Source organism: Alligator sinensis, unplaced genomic scaffold, assembly GCF_000455745.1.
Source record: "Alligator sinensis unplaced genomic scaffold, ASM45574v1 scaffold1177_1, whole genome shotgun sequence".
In the NCBI taxonomy this organism is placed as follows: Eukaryota; Metazoa; Chordata; order Crocodylia; family Alligatoridae; genus Alligator; species Alligator sinensis.
The window spans coordinates 1,097,207-1,112,738 of NW_005842120.1; the positions used below are offsets into that span (position 1 = coordinate 1,097,207).

Sequence of the window (15,532 nt, forward strand, 5' to 3'; positions counted from 1 at the left end):
TGGCCAGGGAGCAGAGGGGCAGAGCCAGCTCTGCTGTCTGGAGCAGAGAGCCCTGCCCAGCCCAGAGAGCATGCCAGGATGCTGGGGGAGTCTGGTTTAACTTAAATCAGGAAGGGGTCTGGGACAGACATTGCATAAACCAGTTTGACCCAAATCAGTTAAGTCTGAAACATCATCCAACTGGGTTCATCTTTAACCGGTTTCAGCCATTTTGAAACTGGTTTATATGCACTGAACTTTTGTTCTGTTACAGGTTTAAACCAGGTTCTGGTGACTTAAACCAGGTTATGTGTAACTTCTGTCCCTAGCTAATGAGAGAATCAGCGAACCTAGCAATTGCTGGATGTCATGCAATGTAAAAGTAGAATACAACTAGGTTTCAGTTGGAATGTGCTGAATGTCTCATTTTGATTACTACAGGTCAACCAGCTGCTGTTAAAAGAATGGAGCTAAGATGCTTCTGTTACTTAAAATCAATATAGACTGCTGAGATCATGTTTCAGTTTGTTTTGCTCATGTAACATGTGCTGTAACGAAAGCTGACTGAAGCTATACTTGATGATGTTGGTAGTTTTAATTACTTCCCCTCTTCCCTGTGACAACAATAAATCAGGTATTTTCTAACATTAATTTTCAATCCCAACTCTTTCTTTTAGAGAATCTTTTGATAAACTTTCCCAGAGAGCACAGGCTTTAAGTGAAGGTGGACAAGGTGCTGGGCAGGAAGTACGTCTAGCTTCTCAACAATTTACCAGCTATCAAAACCTAGTCAAAACTGTCAAGGAAAAGTTGCGGACCTCTCAGGTTGCACTCCAGGAGCATCAAGCCTTGGAAGAAGCACTGCAGACCATGTGGTACTGGGTGAAAAGTGTCCAAGAGAGACTGGTTTCTGCAGAAAGCACCATTGGCAGCAAAGCCATGTTAGAGACACGACTGAATCAAATTCAGGTAAACCACTTCACTGCCAGAGCTATCACTTCAGGAATTAAAATTGCTTGAGAGTTAAATTCATGGACACTGAGAAGTATTTTTTTCCCTTTAACAGTTGTACATCTTGGGTGCTTGACCCATTCATTAGTTGTTGAGAAAGGGGTAGTATGTATGCCTTAGGATCCTCCATGTGATACGACACTTATTCAGCTATATAATTTGTTGCTACAATATTTACTCATAGAAATCAATAGGCATTTTTAAGAAATGCTGGCCCAGGTTAACAAGGGATGCAGAGGGGCATGGTCTACCAGGAATATATAAGCTAAATGGAAATGTTGAATGCTGCTGAAAGAGTCACATTTGGAGTTCCATTTACATCTGCTGGCTGGTTGGATTTGATGCATTTATTCTTCTTTATCTCACAGGAGATCCTTTTAATGAAAGGTGAAGGTGAAGTGAAATTGAACATGGCCATTGGCAAAGGTGAGCAAGCTCTTAGAAGCAGTAATGAGGAAGGGCAGAAAGTGATACAGACCCAGTTACAAAAACTGAAGGATGTATGGAATGATATCATCAGCACCTCAGTCAGCTTGCAGAGGTAAATTCACTGTGCTTCTGTTCAAATGTAGGGCCAGATTCTCCGCCGTGAATACCTTGCACTGCATGTAATGAATGCAGCAATTAATACTTTGCACTGCATGTAATTCCTTTGTTTCATTACAACTGCTTGAGGAGAGAGGTGCTGTTCAAAGCATATAATACTGCCAGAATCTGACTCATAATGAAATGGAATTAAAAAAATCTGGAAATACTTAGAAAAAGCAATGTTTTGAGTTCAGATTTCAGTGCAAGTCAAAAATCATAAAAATATAATCTCTGAATTCTCTTCCAGCCCTATAACTGTATAATCAGGCAGTATATCAGGGGTGGGCACAATGGCATATCTGGTCGGTTGCCAGACTCCATTTCCCAGTAGCCCCTACCCGCCTTACTTCCGGCCAGTTTCCATGGAGACCCTGGGAGTGGTGGGTAGTGACAGCGGGGTCTCCATGGAGACCCCTGCTGTCCCCTCCCCACCACTCCTGGGCCAGAGCCAGGGCAGAGCTTCAGTCCGCCCTCTGTACACCCCTGCCTGTGGAGCCCATGCTCACTGCAGGGGCGTTTGGGTAGTAGATCACAACTCTGCCCTGGCCCTGCCTTCTCCCTCTCCCCCAAGATCCTGGGGTCTTCCCAGCCCAGCCTGCCTGTCTTGCTCGTGGCTGTTGCCCCATCTCAGCCACCCAACCACATGCCCTGTTTGTGTGGGTCCTGCTCCCAGCAGTGGGTGTGGGGCAGATGGGCCAGGGTGCCTGGGCAATGGGGCTGGGGCTGGTGGCAGCCACCAGAAGGAGCTGCCACTGCAGGGGCTGATGGGAAATGAAATGTGGCTTGGGCTTGATCTGGCCCGCAGGCTGGACTGTGTCCATTCCTGCAGTAGATCATGGGTTGTTAACAAGTGGCATGGGCAGCTGCTGTATGGCATGCATGAGCCCCCCCTACCCCAGCCCCCTGGCACTCAATAAAGAGAGGGCCTGTAATAAAGGAGAGGGCTTTGAGGCTCTAGCCCTGTGGAGATGAGTGGTAGTAGTATTGCAAGAGGTATCAAAGGTCACCAAGGAAAGACAGGTTTAACCTTTCCGTGGCTTTACAGACACTACCAAATTAAGGGCTTTAGATCTTTGCTCTCCATATAAAAGAGTGGTAACGACATTCTCCTTCATTAATGCCATCAATTAGGACATGGCCTTGAGTAATATGAAAGAGTAATGAAATCCTAGCCCCATTCAAGCCAGAGACAAAAATCCCATTGACTTTATAAGGGGCACTCCTGGACACAAGGCTATGGAAAATTTTCGAGGTGGAGAATGTATTGATGGAAGAGTTCACCCTAGTGCATTATGCTATTTTCTGGAAATTAATACAGTATATGGTTTCTTTAAAAAGTTCATAGTTCATAGTCACAGTATCTCTTGGATTTTTTTAGTAATTCAATTTCAGCGCTCATTTTACACCAATTTGTCAGTAGATTGTATTTTCCCTCTGTGTAGAATGGCCTGTCATGCTTTGCTAGAGATTCATTAACATTTGAGACAAACTGCAGTTATAACTTATTTCATGTATTTATAATGTGGGGGAGGGGAAAGAGCTACAATAGGCCATATCAATTTACCTGTGAAATGAAGAATGATTTTTCTTTTATACATCACTGATCAAGTGCTGTGCAAAATTCTGAAAATTTGTGATAATTTTCAGAATTTATTTTAATAGAATTTCGTATTGTAAAGCACTGCTTTTTATGATGCTTTAGCCAAAGAGACTAAATAATATTTTCCAGTTGGCTATAGAACCTGCACACTGGTGGGTGCACACATATTAGGAATCCCACTGAACCTAATAGTACATCTTATTGGGTTTTTTAGACCAGCAAATTGTTTTACATGTACTATATGTGTCTCTTTATCGTAAGCTGTTTGGAGTCTGTGATTAGCCAATGGAGTGACCATCTAGAAAGGAAAAATCAACTGGACCAATGGTTGGAGTCAGTAGATCACAAAGTGGAACAGCCTTTAGAACTGCAGGTTGGTCTGAAAGAGAAGTTTTCCCAATTGGACCATTTTCAGGCTATTGTTTCTGAGATAGAGGATCACTTGGGTGACCTAACTCAACTTACTGAAAAAGCAACAGAACTGTATGAGAAAACTGAGGATGATTTTTTTGGAGAAGCAGCTCAAGAGGAACTGAAAACACAGTTTAGTGACATCACAACAGTGGCCAAGGTAAATACCTCAAAAAGCTTGTTTATGGGCTTGCTTCAATGAATGAGCTTTTGCCGTTGCTTTAATTATGTTTCAGGTAACCAGCATATTTACACATGATCAGCGGAGGAAGTAACTAAAGATGACATTCTAAATACCAGTCTGCTTGCAGATTTGAGCTGAAACATCCCAGAGGGCAGCTCAAGCATTCTGTTTTTATAACTCTATTAACATGAAAAGGAATACTGGTGTTGAGTCTTTCTTTGTGTTTTTCTCCAGCTATTATGACTGAATCTAAAATAAAGTCTAGTTTAATTCACTGACAAATATTTTGATAAATAGGCCAAAGAGGAAAGCCTCTTTATAGGGCTCTTTCAGGACACTGAGCGTGTTGTACAGCCAATCTTTTTTTGGTATTTGGCAGAAAAAAAATACCATTGGTGTTCTTTAAGCCTTTTTACCAGCCAGCTCCTTGATCAACACTAGCCTTGATGGGGAGAAAAAAGACTAAGGTATGGCCTACACCCTCAGAGCTATTGGGAGAGTTTGCATCAATAACACAAGCTATAACAGGAAGAGAAATGAAGGGATTGTCTTTTTAGGGAATTGGGATAGAAAACTAAAACTTCAGATCCTGCAATAATTGAATCTCAAGTCTCTATGAAGTGTAGCTTGGGTCATCGAGAAAAGAGAATTATGTAAAGAGAACTCTGCTGTTGACTGATAAATCATAATGCATAAATAAACCCTAGAAAATACAGAAAACTGAATGTTAGGCTTACAAATTAATAGGGGGCTCTAGCAAATTATTCCATAGAAACCATGTCAAATCTAGAATATATTCATATATTTCTCTAGGAAAAGAAGCAAAAAGGATATCATCTAATATCTGATCATGATAGTCAGGCGGTATCCTCTCTATTTTTGTTTTTCAATTCTGAGTGTCGGGGGTTTTCGTGATAATATTGTGTATTGAGGGATCAACTGTTATGGTTGTCAGTTACTACTTTAATAAGATAACTTTGCTGTTAAATATAGTAACATCCATTTGATCAATGTGTAATGTTTATTCATAGACTCTTTACTTTCAGACTGCATGCTCTCAGATCTTCCACACTGAAGACAATAAGTCTTGAATTTAGTTTTGGATGTGAGAATTCCACATGACTACTTTTACATATTTAGAGGCAGATTGTGCATCAAAATTAACTCACATTTTTTTAAATATAGAAAAGACATTGTGTTGCCTCCTAGAGTCATGGCTAACTCATCCATAATTTGTGGGTGTGTGGGGGAAAGAATAAAAGAATTGCAAAAGGATAGTGCCTGTGTCTCTTCAGACTGGGAAAGAAAGTGTGGTCCACTCTCAAATTCACCAAACGTTTTAGTGAGGCAAACTCTCTTTTTAACTAGACCATAGATATCTCTTATGTGGGGGCACAAAGGGGAAGGGAAAGAACAGGCAGATTGTAATTCTTAACTAGACACAGCTTGTGAAGCAACAATTAGAAAAAATACTCTGAAGTTAGTCCTGCCCTCCAGTGTGCGACAACGTGCTGCATGCTGAAGGGCAGGAAAGATGCAGATGATTTCAGCACACTAATGGGTAGGTTTTCCCTTGTCTGATAGGAGAAAATGAAGAAGGTAGAAGACATCGTGAAGGACCATTTGCTTTATCTTGATGCTGTGCATGAATTCACAGACTGGCTCCATTCTGCAAAAGAAGAGTTGCATCGCTGGTCAGATACATCTGGAGACGCATCAGCCATGCAGAAAAAACTGGCCAAAATTAATGTAAGAAGTACCATCTACAGTGTTTTTTATTGATAATTCCATATATGTATACTGAAACAGGCTATAAGCAAAAGTACTGTGGAACTAAAAGATGCTCTTCCCTGTTGTATGTGTGAAAAGTATGTTGCTTTTGCACCATTCTGGGTGTGCACTTTCTGAGATGCACTCATTTCTCACGTGTTACATGCAATAAAATTGACAATTGGGATGGAATCTTTACTTTACTGGGCTTAACTGGAAGTTTTCTAGCTGGATATATGGCATTTGGGGCACTTAAACACAGGTAGTGATTCGACTTCCCCTCCACTCAAGACTCATAAGTAGTCATGCATACATTATGCACCAGTTGGGAATGTATCTGACCATGTACAGATATGCCTGTAAGTCATAGAAGAAGGGAAAGGGGCAAGGTTTCCCATGTTTTAGCTTTCCTAGCCAACTGACTAGGGCACTGGACCAGAAAGGAGGAGACCAGATTTCTAGGCTTCCTTCACCCAGAGGAAATTTGAACCTTTATTTCTCTAACTTCCCAAGGCAGTGCTCTAGCCACTGTGCCATAGGTCAAGGTTTATTCAGGCCCTTCTCCAACAGGTCTTTTAAGGAGTGCCACTGCCCCTTGTATTTAATAGTAATTGAATAACATTTATGGAGCATAGTGGAACGGGGACACAGGATAAAAACCAAAAGGCAGTCCCATTGTGGAGTGGAGGAGACGTTACCTCAGGCTCTGGCAACTTTTCACTAAAAGCAGGCCAAATTAATACAGCTCAGTATGAAGCCAGGGTGGAAGTGGCAGTTGTTAGATGCCATTAGATGGTGTATAGCAGTGGAACATATAACAACTGCCACCTTTATGACAATCAATTTTTGGTGTACTGGGTGGGTCCATAGACCATAGGTTGCTGACCTCTGTTATAATTGGTTTATGTCCTGCTGGCCATGTATAAATCCCTCTTTTGGCTGCCCAGAGGGACGGTTTTAAATTAAGTCTTAAGGCTTTTACTGATCACCATATTTGGAGGCAAGAAGGAATTTTACCCTACGGTCAAATTGGTACAGGTTAGGCATGTCTACACAAGACATTTACTTCATAGTAGACTAATTAGTTGCACAGTAAACATCACACATCTACATGTGCACCCCTGTTAGGCTGTAGTAAATGAACTAACTTTGCAGCAGGACAGTACTTGTAAATACTCCATTCTTTTACTCTGCAGCAGCACACATATAGAGGGCACAAGGGTGCTTCAGTGTGGGGGCTGTCTTCCAGCTAGCCCCATACTGAAGCACCCTCATGCTCCAGTCAGCCCCTCCACAGCACTTTGAGCCAAGGGGAGTAGCCCTGGGCTGGCAGGCTGACCCTCAGGCCACCTGCCAGCCAGAGCTGCTCCAACTTGGCTCAACATGCTGCAGTCCCAGGTGCCCGTAAAGACATGGTGCCTGGGAACAAAAAGCTCTGGAGCAGTAAGCTCCAGAGTTTTAATTGCACATATAGACATGCCCACTGCGTGGGTTTTTGCCTGCCTTTGTGGCAGCATGTTCCCTGGATCTAGTGAGCATATTTTAACAACCTTTGCAGCAGCAGCAGGATATTGGCCACCTTGGTCCCCCTTCTTTACCTATGGCAGATTAAGTTGTTATGTCTTGTAGTTCTGTCAGTGTTGACTGCACAGTTTTGCTAAAGTTTAGACAATGAATTTGCATAGGATAGGTTGAATAGGGATAATCCTGCCTCAGGCTGGGGAGTGGAGGCGGCAGTCAACTGGATGACCTCTGGAGGTCCCTTTTGGCCCTATTTCTCTGTGATTATGTAAATAAGAGGGGCCTAGAACTCCAGTGTCTTGCTTCCTGGGTGAGTACTCTAATCACTTGGCTACTGGGCCTAAAACATGGTGAGGGGACACCTATCCCTCCAGAGTTCATCATCTGTTCTTCATGGATTTCTGGCCAGCTGTGTTTTTAGGACTTAGACACAGGTATATGTCCATAACAGACATACATAACTGGGTAGCTGCTGAGCCAGTGTGTAGCTAATTCCACATGCTCAATGTATGTGTGGATGTTTAGTGCAGGGGATACTGAAACTGTAACTGCAGTTAAGTGCCCAAAAGACCATTTACATTGCTAGAAAAATGCCACTGAGTTGCCCCAAGGGAAGTAAAAGTCTACCCTTAAGTTGTAGTTATTCTCACAAGACTTTCCCTCCAGAAGTTCTGCTGGCAGACAGTGGCTACCAGCCCAGTCACCAAAGCTTATACACAGCTGTGTGATTTCATGTGCCTCTCACAATAACTATGCTGGTAGGGGTGAAATTTGGCTGAATGATAAAAGGTATAGGAATGTCTTCACATGCCTTCTACCAGCCACTAGCCATCAGCAGAAATCTTGCTACAATCAGCAGAGAGAGAGTGCAAATCTTTTGCAGATTGGAGCATTCTGCCACTGACCCAGAAGTTAGATTGTGAAGGCTTTCAAAGTTTTCAAGGCAAAATGAATTCTAATGGATAAAATATGTAGTGCAAACTAGGCCTTAGAGTCAAATTGACCTACACCTGGAATGGTATGGAGCTTGTTACTCCTATGGGATCCGAGTATAATTTGCTTTAGTGAGACAAGATATACTCCTTTAACTCCATCTCACAACTGTCCTACTCAGCTCTTTAGAGCTCAGTGGAGAGGTGGGAAGATAATTGTTTTTATTTTTCTCTTTGCCCCATCCTAACCCATCAGGGCAATGTCCACTTTGGAGGTACAAATTGAAAACAATCACTACAATTGTTCCAGCACAGGGGAGAATGCAGGAGTACCCAGCACCTGCTTTTCACACTTCTTTGTGGGCAAGTCTACATCAAGTGTTTACTGCGCAGCTGCCAAATTATGTCTGCTGTAACAGAAGGAATGTCAGGGTTGCTGTGCTCTCCCCTGCCTCCTCCTTTACCATGCCAAGCTGTCGTCTTGCACCCTCCTATTCTTGTCCGCCACGTCTTGATTTTATATATCTTTATAGGGAGGCTACCTTCTGTCCTCTTGGCCATGGTTCTCCCGTCACAGGTGTACCATGCACCCAAGTCTTATGGGCTATGTGTGGCTCCTACCACCCCAATACCACGCCCCAAGCCTCACAGATGTAATAGACGTTGTTAGGTCTCTCAGCTTGTGCCCTCTCTAGTGCTCGGGCTCTCCACAGTCCTGTCTGTCTTTCCATACCCTTCTCTCCAGGGCCTTCTCAATAGTGCCACCCTTCTCTCCAGGGCCTTCTCAACGTTGGCCCCCTTTCCGGGGCTCACCACAATGCTGCCTCCTTCTCCGGGGCTCACCATGCCCGCACTGGGGCTTCTCAACAACGCCCCCTTCTCTGGGGCTGGGGTCTACGTATCCCATATGTAGCGCCCTCACTGGCGCTGGGGTCCCCACACTATTGTGAGTCCCCTATGAGGCCTCCTCCATCCCCTAATAGCCTCACCCAAACCACCGGTGTAACCAATAGCAACATAAACACAAGCCCCTGGGCTACAACACAAACATAAGCCTCCAGCTATAACTACACTCAAGCCTACCAGGGGCTTCTCTATCCCGCTGCAGTGACTGACACTACTCTGGCTTTCAGGCTTCTCTTCTCTTTCCTTGCAGGGAACTCCTTTCTCTCTGGCAGCTGGGAGGGAGCTCCCTCCTGGCCTCCTGCCTGTGCTTTATATAGGAGCCAGACCCTACCCCTTCCTTCAGCTGGCTAGGCAGGTGTGGGTCATTATCCCTCTAGTTGTCTCAGCAACCAGCACCTGAGGAGTCTTTCCTGCTCCCAGTAGCAGGCACCTTAGTGCCCTGCTACACTGCAGTAAATGTCTCATCAGTCATCTACAAGTGTGGCCCTATTAGGCCTCAGTAAAGTAATAAACTGCCACAGGACAGTATTTGTAAATTTACAAATACTATCCTGTGACAGAGTTTTTTTAGTGTGCAGCAATGCACGTGTAGATGCTGATGGGGCTGGTTGGGACATGAGTGTGCTTCACTGTGGGGGCTGCCTGCCACTCTCATGCCCCAGCCAGCCCCTCTGCAGTACACTGAGCCAGGTCAGAGTAGCCCTGAGCTGACAGACTGGTTCCACAGGCATCCTGACAGCTGGAGCTGCTCTGATCCGGCTCAACATGCTGCAGTCCCAGGTGCACAAGTAAATGTGGCCAGGAGCAATCAATTCAGGGGCAATAAGACTCATAGTGTATTGTTCCACATTAATATACATGTGTAGATGTGCCCAGTATTTGCAGCTGTCAGAGGTTTGTTGCTATCTAGGTGTTTACCATATTTACTTGAATATAAGACAACCTGGAATTTAAGGTGACCCCCAGTAATTAGCTTCTGTGTATGGAAAATTTATAAATTATTTATAATTTTCTAGGTATAGAATCTAAGTTATAGAATTTCTCAACTGAATAGGCTTAGCCTCTAGTCTCTCCTTATGAAAGCCCCTTCATACCACTAATCATCCCTGATGTCCTTCTGTCTACATGCTCTTGTTGTATGTCTTTCTGAGGTACAGGGACCAAAACTGGGCACAGTATTCAAGATGTGGACACACCGTGGATTTATAAAGGGGCATAATGAAACTTTCAGTTTTGTTTACAATTCTATTCTCAATAATCCCTAATATTTTGTTTGATTTTTTGATGGCTGCTGAGCCCTGAGCTGATGTTTTTATTGATCTGTCCACCACATCTCCCAGATCTCTTTTCTGTGTGGTAATAGCTAATGTAGAGCCCATCATAGTGTATGTATAGTTTGAGTTATTTTACATAAAGGGACACTCATTAAAATACATTTTCTATAATTAAAATGATGCTAAAAGCAGCATGTTCTCAGAAGCGGAAACCACCTATGAAGTTGACGTGTGCATCATTTTATACTTATCTAAATTGAATTGCATCTGCCATTTAGTTGCCTATTTGCTTAATTTTTGCTACATCCTTCTGTAATTCCAGTCTACCTTGGTCTTTACCACTTTGAAATATTTTGTGGCATCCACAAATCTGACCACCTTGCTACTCATCCCCTTTTCCAGCTCATTTATGAATATATTAAACAGCACTGTTCCTAACACAGATCCCACCACTCGCTTCCTTCCATCCTGAAAACTGACCATTTATATTCACTCTTTGCTTTCTGTCTTTAAGCCAGTTTCGAATCCAGAAGTGGCTGTTCCCCATACAGAGTACCCTTTCTGCACATTTCTTGTTGCATCTCCTTAACTATCATACCATGTTTGCAGGGGGGTTGTTCTTTTCATCTTAATATAAGCAAAAGTTTTTGTGTTGTCCAAAAAAAAAAGATGATTCCCCCCCACCAGCTTCTAAAAGTGTATCCTAGTTTCAGTCACACTTTGATCTATTTAAAGCATTGCTCCTGCTTTGTAGATTTAACTTTATTATTACCTTTCTCTCCCATTTTTCTGTGGCGTGGGTATTGTACAAATGTTTTTTTTTTTGTTGAAACTGTTACTCTGTTCACTATGAAACACTGACTCGAACTTCCCAGTTCAGTGCCGCCCTCCATTTGTAAGTGTTCAGACTTCCAGCTGTAGTGAATCAGAGCACTTTTGGTTACCATGGTAATATTCCATTGCAGGAGCTGATAGATTCCAGACAGATTGGTGCGAGCCGCCTAAACAGGGTTGAGACACTGGCTTCTGCCGTGAAACAGAACACAACTGCCAGTGGGTGTGAACTCATAGACGCAGAGATGCAGGCCCTGCAGTCCGACTGGAAGCAGTGGGAAGAAAGTGTATTCCAAACCCGAAACGGCCTAGAGGATCTCGTTAGCCAAATGGCCCTGTCGGAGCAGGAGTTCACAGCCCAAGTTGCTCAGCTGGAAAAGGCCCTGCAACAGTTCAGTGCACTTCTCACAGCCTGGTCTCAAAACTTGACCCCTCTGGACAGCAAGCACACGGATCAAGAAATAGTCGAATGCTGGCACAAAGAAAAAGTAAGGGCACTTTCTGTTTCTTCAGCATTGTTGTTGTTGTAAATATGCCAATAAAAGAAAAGTTGTTATGACCACGTGACTGGAATCCTCAGGCATGGGAAAATGAGGCAGCTTTGAAATGCATTTCTAAAAATACATTCGTAAAACTCAAAGCTGAAAACTCTAGTACAGTCTTTGTAAACTTTTTTTTTTTCATAAAACCAGTCACAGTGCAGTGTTTATATGAAAATGTTTCTCTTTGGCCTTCATTCTGCAAGATTCGTTGCAGGCATCTCAGCTTTCCGAAGGCTCAGAACAGAGCCTCTAAGCAGAAGCAGGACACAACACATACCAGCTTTGAGCTTTCCTTCCAGTTCTCTCAGTATTTGAGGCCATAACTGAATCTGATCGCAGGGAGTGAAAGTTGCATGTGGCATGTTTCTGTAAACCATCGTTTGCTTTCTTTGTTCATTTCATCCATACTTTTGCCAGTTCATTCTGCCCTTTTCTCAGAATAGTTTACCATTAGACTTTAGAACGTGTTAGCATATGGGTTTGGGAAATGGGTTTAGAAACCCTTAGGCTACTGTCATTTGTTAATCATCCCTGTAATGACTCAATAGTGCCTAGAGGTAGAGAGGTGCACTTAAAATACTCTCTCCTTTTCGCTTGACTCCTTGGCAGAATTTGCACGTCAGACAACCAAAGATCCCGGTGACTTCACAACTATGAAAGCACTAGCCAACTGCCTGCCAAGAACGATTGGGGGGCTGGGGGGTTGGGATGGAGTGCCGCCACCTAATGCCCCATGCTGCCGCTGTTCTGCCTCTTTTAGGGAGTGGGGTGGGGGAGCCGAGGCCAGCGTTGCTGCCCTTGGCTTCCCCGCCTTCTGTCCGGTCCTTGGCACAGCTTCAGAATCATGGTGGCACTCCCCCACACTTGGAGCACTCTGATTGGCTGTTTCCATCAGCCAGAGTGCGAATAAAGCATTACGGACAGACAGACAGACTTAGGCTTTTATAATATTAGAATGGGTACCCCTAAAAGTTTCAAGATAAGCAATGCTATTTCTACTACCATTCCTCTGAGGCAGTTGCTAGAGACTGAGCCAACTCCCGGATTGATTTGCTACAACATTGTAAAACTCCCATGGGTGTTCTTCTTTCAAATTGAGATTGTAAATCTCCTTCTCCAGCTTCCCTTCCAGGCTATTTCTATGGGTTCCTCTTTCACAGGATTTCCTATCTGACACATCTGATTTACAGTATCAGCATGCAGAATGTCAGTACAGAACAACAGGACTAATGAGGCCACAATGCCAGCACAGCTGTTTTTTGGTATAAATAAGCAGCATTGCTATTGGCTATGTTTTTTTTCCTGTTTTAATATTGTAGTGTTACCTACACATATACAATAGTTGCCAACGATTTCATACTTAAAAACAAAAACTAAGTTAATTGTAAGAAGTTTTTAACATTTGCTTTTGTTGTTACTATTTGAATGTATAGAACCTGAAGCTGAATGTAATGTTACTGTAATTCGCTTGGGACTGAATTCTGTTTTACCTGTTGAGTGCAAAAGTGGGCTCAAGTGCCTAAATCCACTTATGTGTCTATTTCTGTAGAAGTATCCACTTCTGTCCCCCTGCTATTTAGTGATGCTATCTTTTAGTAACCTGTGGAATTCAGAGAAAACTGAAGTTTTACTATTTATGCCCCTACTCTGTAATCTAATTTATAGCTAACAGCAGAAAACTATTAAAATGCAAGTGTCATAAAAATATTTACTGAATATCTGTCCAGTTTTGGACATAAAAGGACAGTTCTGTAGTGACAATAAAAGAGACCCAAGGAAAAGTAGTAACATCTCTCCCAACAATACAGTTGGTCCAATAAACAATGTTACCAAACAAACCTTGTTCTTTTCAAAGTGTGCAGCAGCATTGTTTCTATTGTCTTCCTTTCTGTCATCAAGAGCACTTAGTTTACAAATATGAAATGTTTTCCTTATGAAAAGGGCTTGTTAGCTTATTTTGGTATCCCCAAATCAAGCTGGATTCTTGTTGGTTTATGCAGCATAACAACAGTAAAAAAGATCCTGAGCTTGGAATTTAGCAAATAATTCTACTGATAATGTATGGCCCAGTATCAAATCCATCTCTCTGCTCACTCTGCCAGGGCTGTAGATAAATGCATTTACATGGTATATGTAAGTAATAACTGCACTTTGAAAGGAATACCAACTTTCTGCCAGCCTGTGTAGTATACCATCACAACTATTGTGTGGTTGTGGTGGTATTAGGCTATTTGAAAATGAAGATCCATGTTACAAACATTTATTTCAAGTGCAATGAATTTGTAATAAATGTCCCCTTTTCAAAAGAACTGATGGTATCCCAGAATGGAAATTCCTGATCTTTAGAACATGCTGTTGTCAAAGCCAGGTAATATCCTATAGATATCTTAGTGTAGTAAGTTAAACTAAAAGAAAGACGCTTACAACTGTATAAAAATCCCTACATTGTCATGATTGTGGGGTTAGCCAGACCTCTCTCCCCTTTCTGGTTTCTCTAAGTGCACCCCCCACAGATGACAGGCTTCTTGCCCTTACTCGTGTTGGGAAGTATACAGTTCTTCCACACTTCGATTCTGATAAAGCTGTAGAAGTCATTGTATGCTCACCATTCAGCACATTAAAGGTCTGACGCTGGAATTTCTGTCTTTCAGTAACTGATTACTGATGATATAGTGACAGCATATTCTTTCTAAAACAGAAGTATGTTTATTTAGCAATCTGAACAAAGCATTAAAAAATGTCAAACAGTCTTCATGCCCATGATATCCCATCTAACATAACACTTCACTACAATCTAAGTAGGCTTTTCTCTTTAGTTACAGAGAGAATAGATTTATATTCTTCGAGCTAGCTTTGAGTGTCCTATGAATATGAATGCAGAGGGGTGTCATTCAAGGACCCTCTTCACTGATGGGTGCACCTTAAATATCCCTTTAGTTCAATCTGACCTTCCTGTTTAAATTAGTTTGACACTTCAGCATGCGGTCAAACTACATCCTGTAAGTCTTCTCACACCACCTCTTGGCAATCCATTCAAGCTCTCTGTGTTGTAATCACTTATTCTGTGACAGTAGTTTAAAAGTGAAGTTATAACTGTGATGGTCTAGACATTATGCGAGAGGCAAGGGTTTATTAGGTTGATACTTTTATTAAACCAATTATGTATCTGATCTAAAAAAGTTAGACCAATTTGTCTAACTTTATTCTGTGACTGCATTTGACCCAGGTTGAAACTGTGTTAGAAGACTAATGTATAAATTGCATTTCAGGATACAAATCAATAATTATTACTAAGTAATATGTATTCATTGTTGGGGTGTGGTAAAATAGTTAAAGTGCCTCACTTTAGCACCAGAGGCACAAATCTCTTTCATTGCAGCTTGTTATTTTTGATTTGAGGAATGAAGGTAGCCAGACCTGAAGCCAATTACACCCTCTCCCATGTGCTGTTGGCTACAGAAATTAGCATGCCTTATCTATGGTACTTTGCTAAGCTGCTAGGCTTGGGCTGACCTTTGAATTTTTTGCCCTACACTCTTCAAGCATGCTGTTTACGCTTATATACATAAATTAAATGACATTGGTTTTATTCCCTCATTGTCATTCCCTCCTTTTGGAGTAACCATGCAGTCTTACTTCAGTACAGCACAAATGCTGTCAGATGTGCTTAATTTAAATTTGTTAACAACAATTTAAGTTCTCTTCACACTTTTCTTTCCACCACCAACAGGAAACACTTGATGCTCTGACAAAGGCGGAACATATGACAGATGAGATCAAGACTCAATTAAATGACCTTTGCAGATTTTCCAAAGATTTGAGTGCCTACTCTGTAAAAGTTTCTGGGTTAATTAAGGAATATAACAGGTAAGCTTCCATTCTGTATATAGCTAAGAAAGAATGTCTTCAGGCTAGATCGATTCCATCTATTAGGTATATAAATGGACTTGGGTACCTAAGTGCAATTCTTTTACCATCCT

General features: G+C 42.2%; 1 protein-coding gene across 1 annotated transcript in view; it reads left to right on the forward strand.

Moving 5' to 3' along the window:
• Positions 1 to 15,532, forward strand: part of SYNE1 (spectrin repeat containing nuclear envelope protein 1) — a 522,133-nt gene that overhangs the window by 257,575 nt on the left and 249,026 nt on the right. The window contains 6 exon segments of the mRNA XM_025205597.1: positions 657 to 948; positions 1,359 to 1,531; positions 3,440 to 3,749; positions 5,358 to 5,522; positions 11,142 to 11,498; positions 15,283 to 15,419. Coding sequence (XP_025061382.1) covers positions 657 to 948; positions 1,359 to 1,531; positions 3,440 to 3,749; positions 5,358 to 5,522; positions 11,142 to 11,498; positions 15,283 to 15,419 — 1,434 coding nt within the window.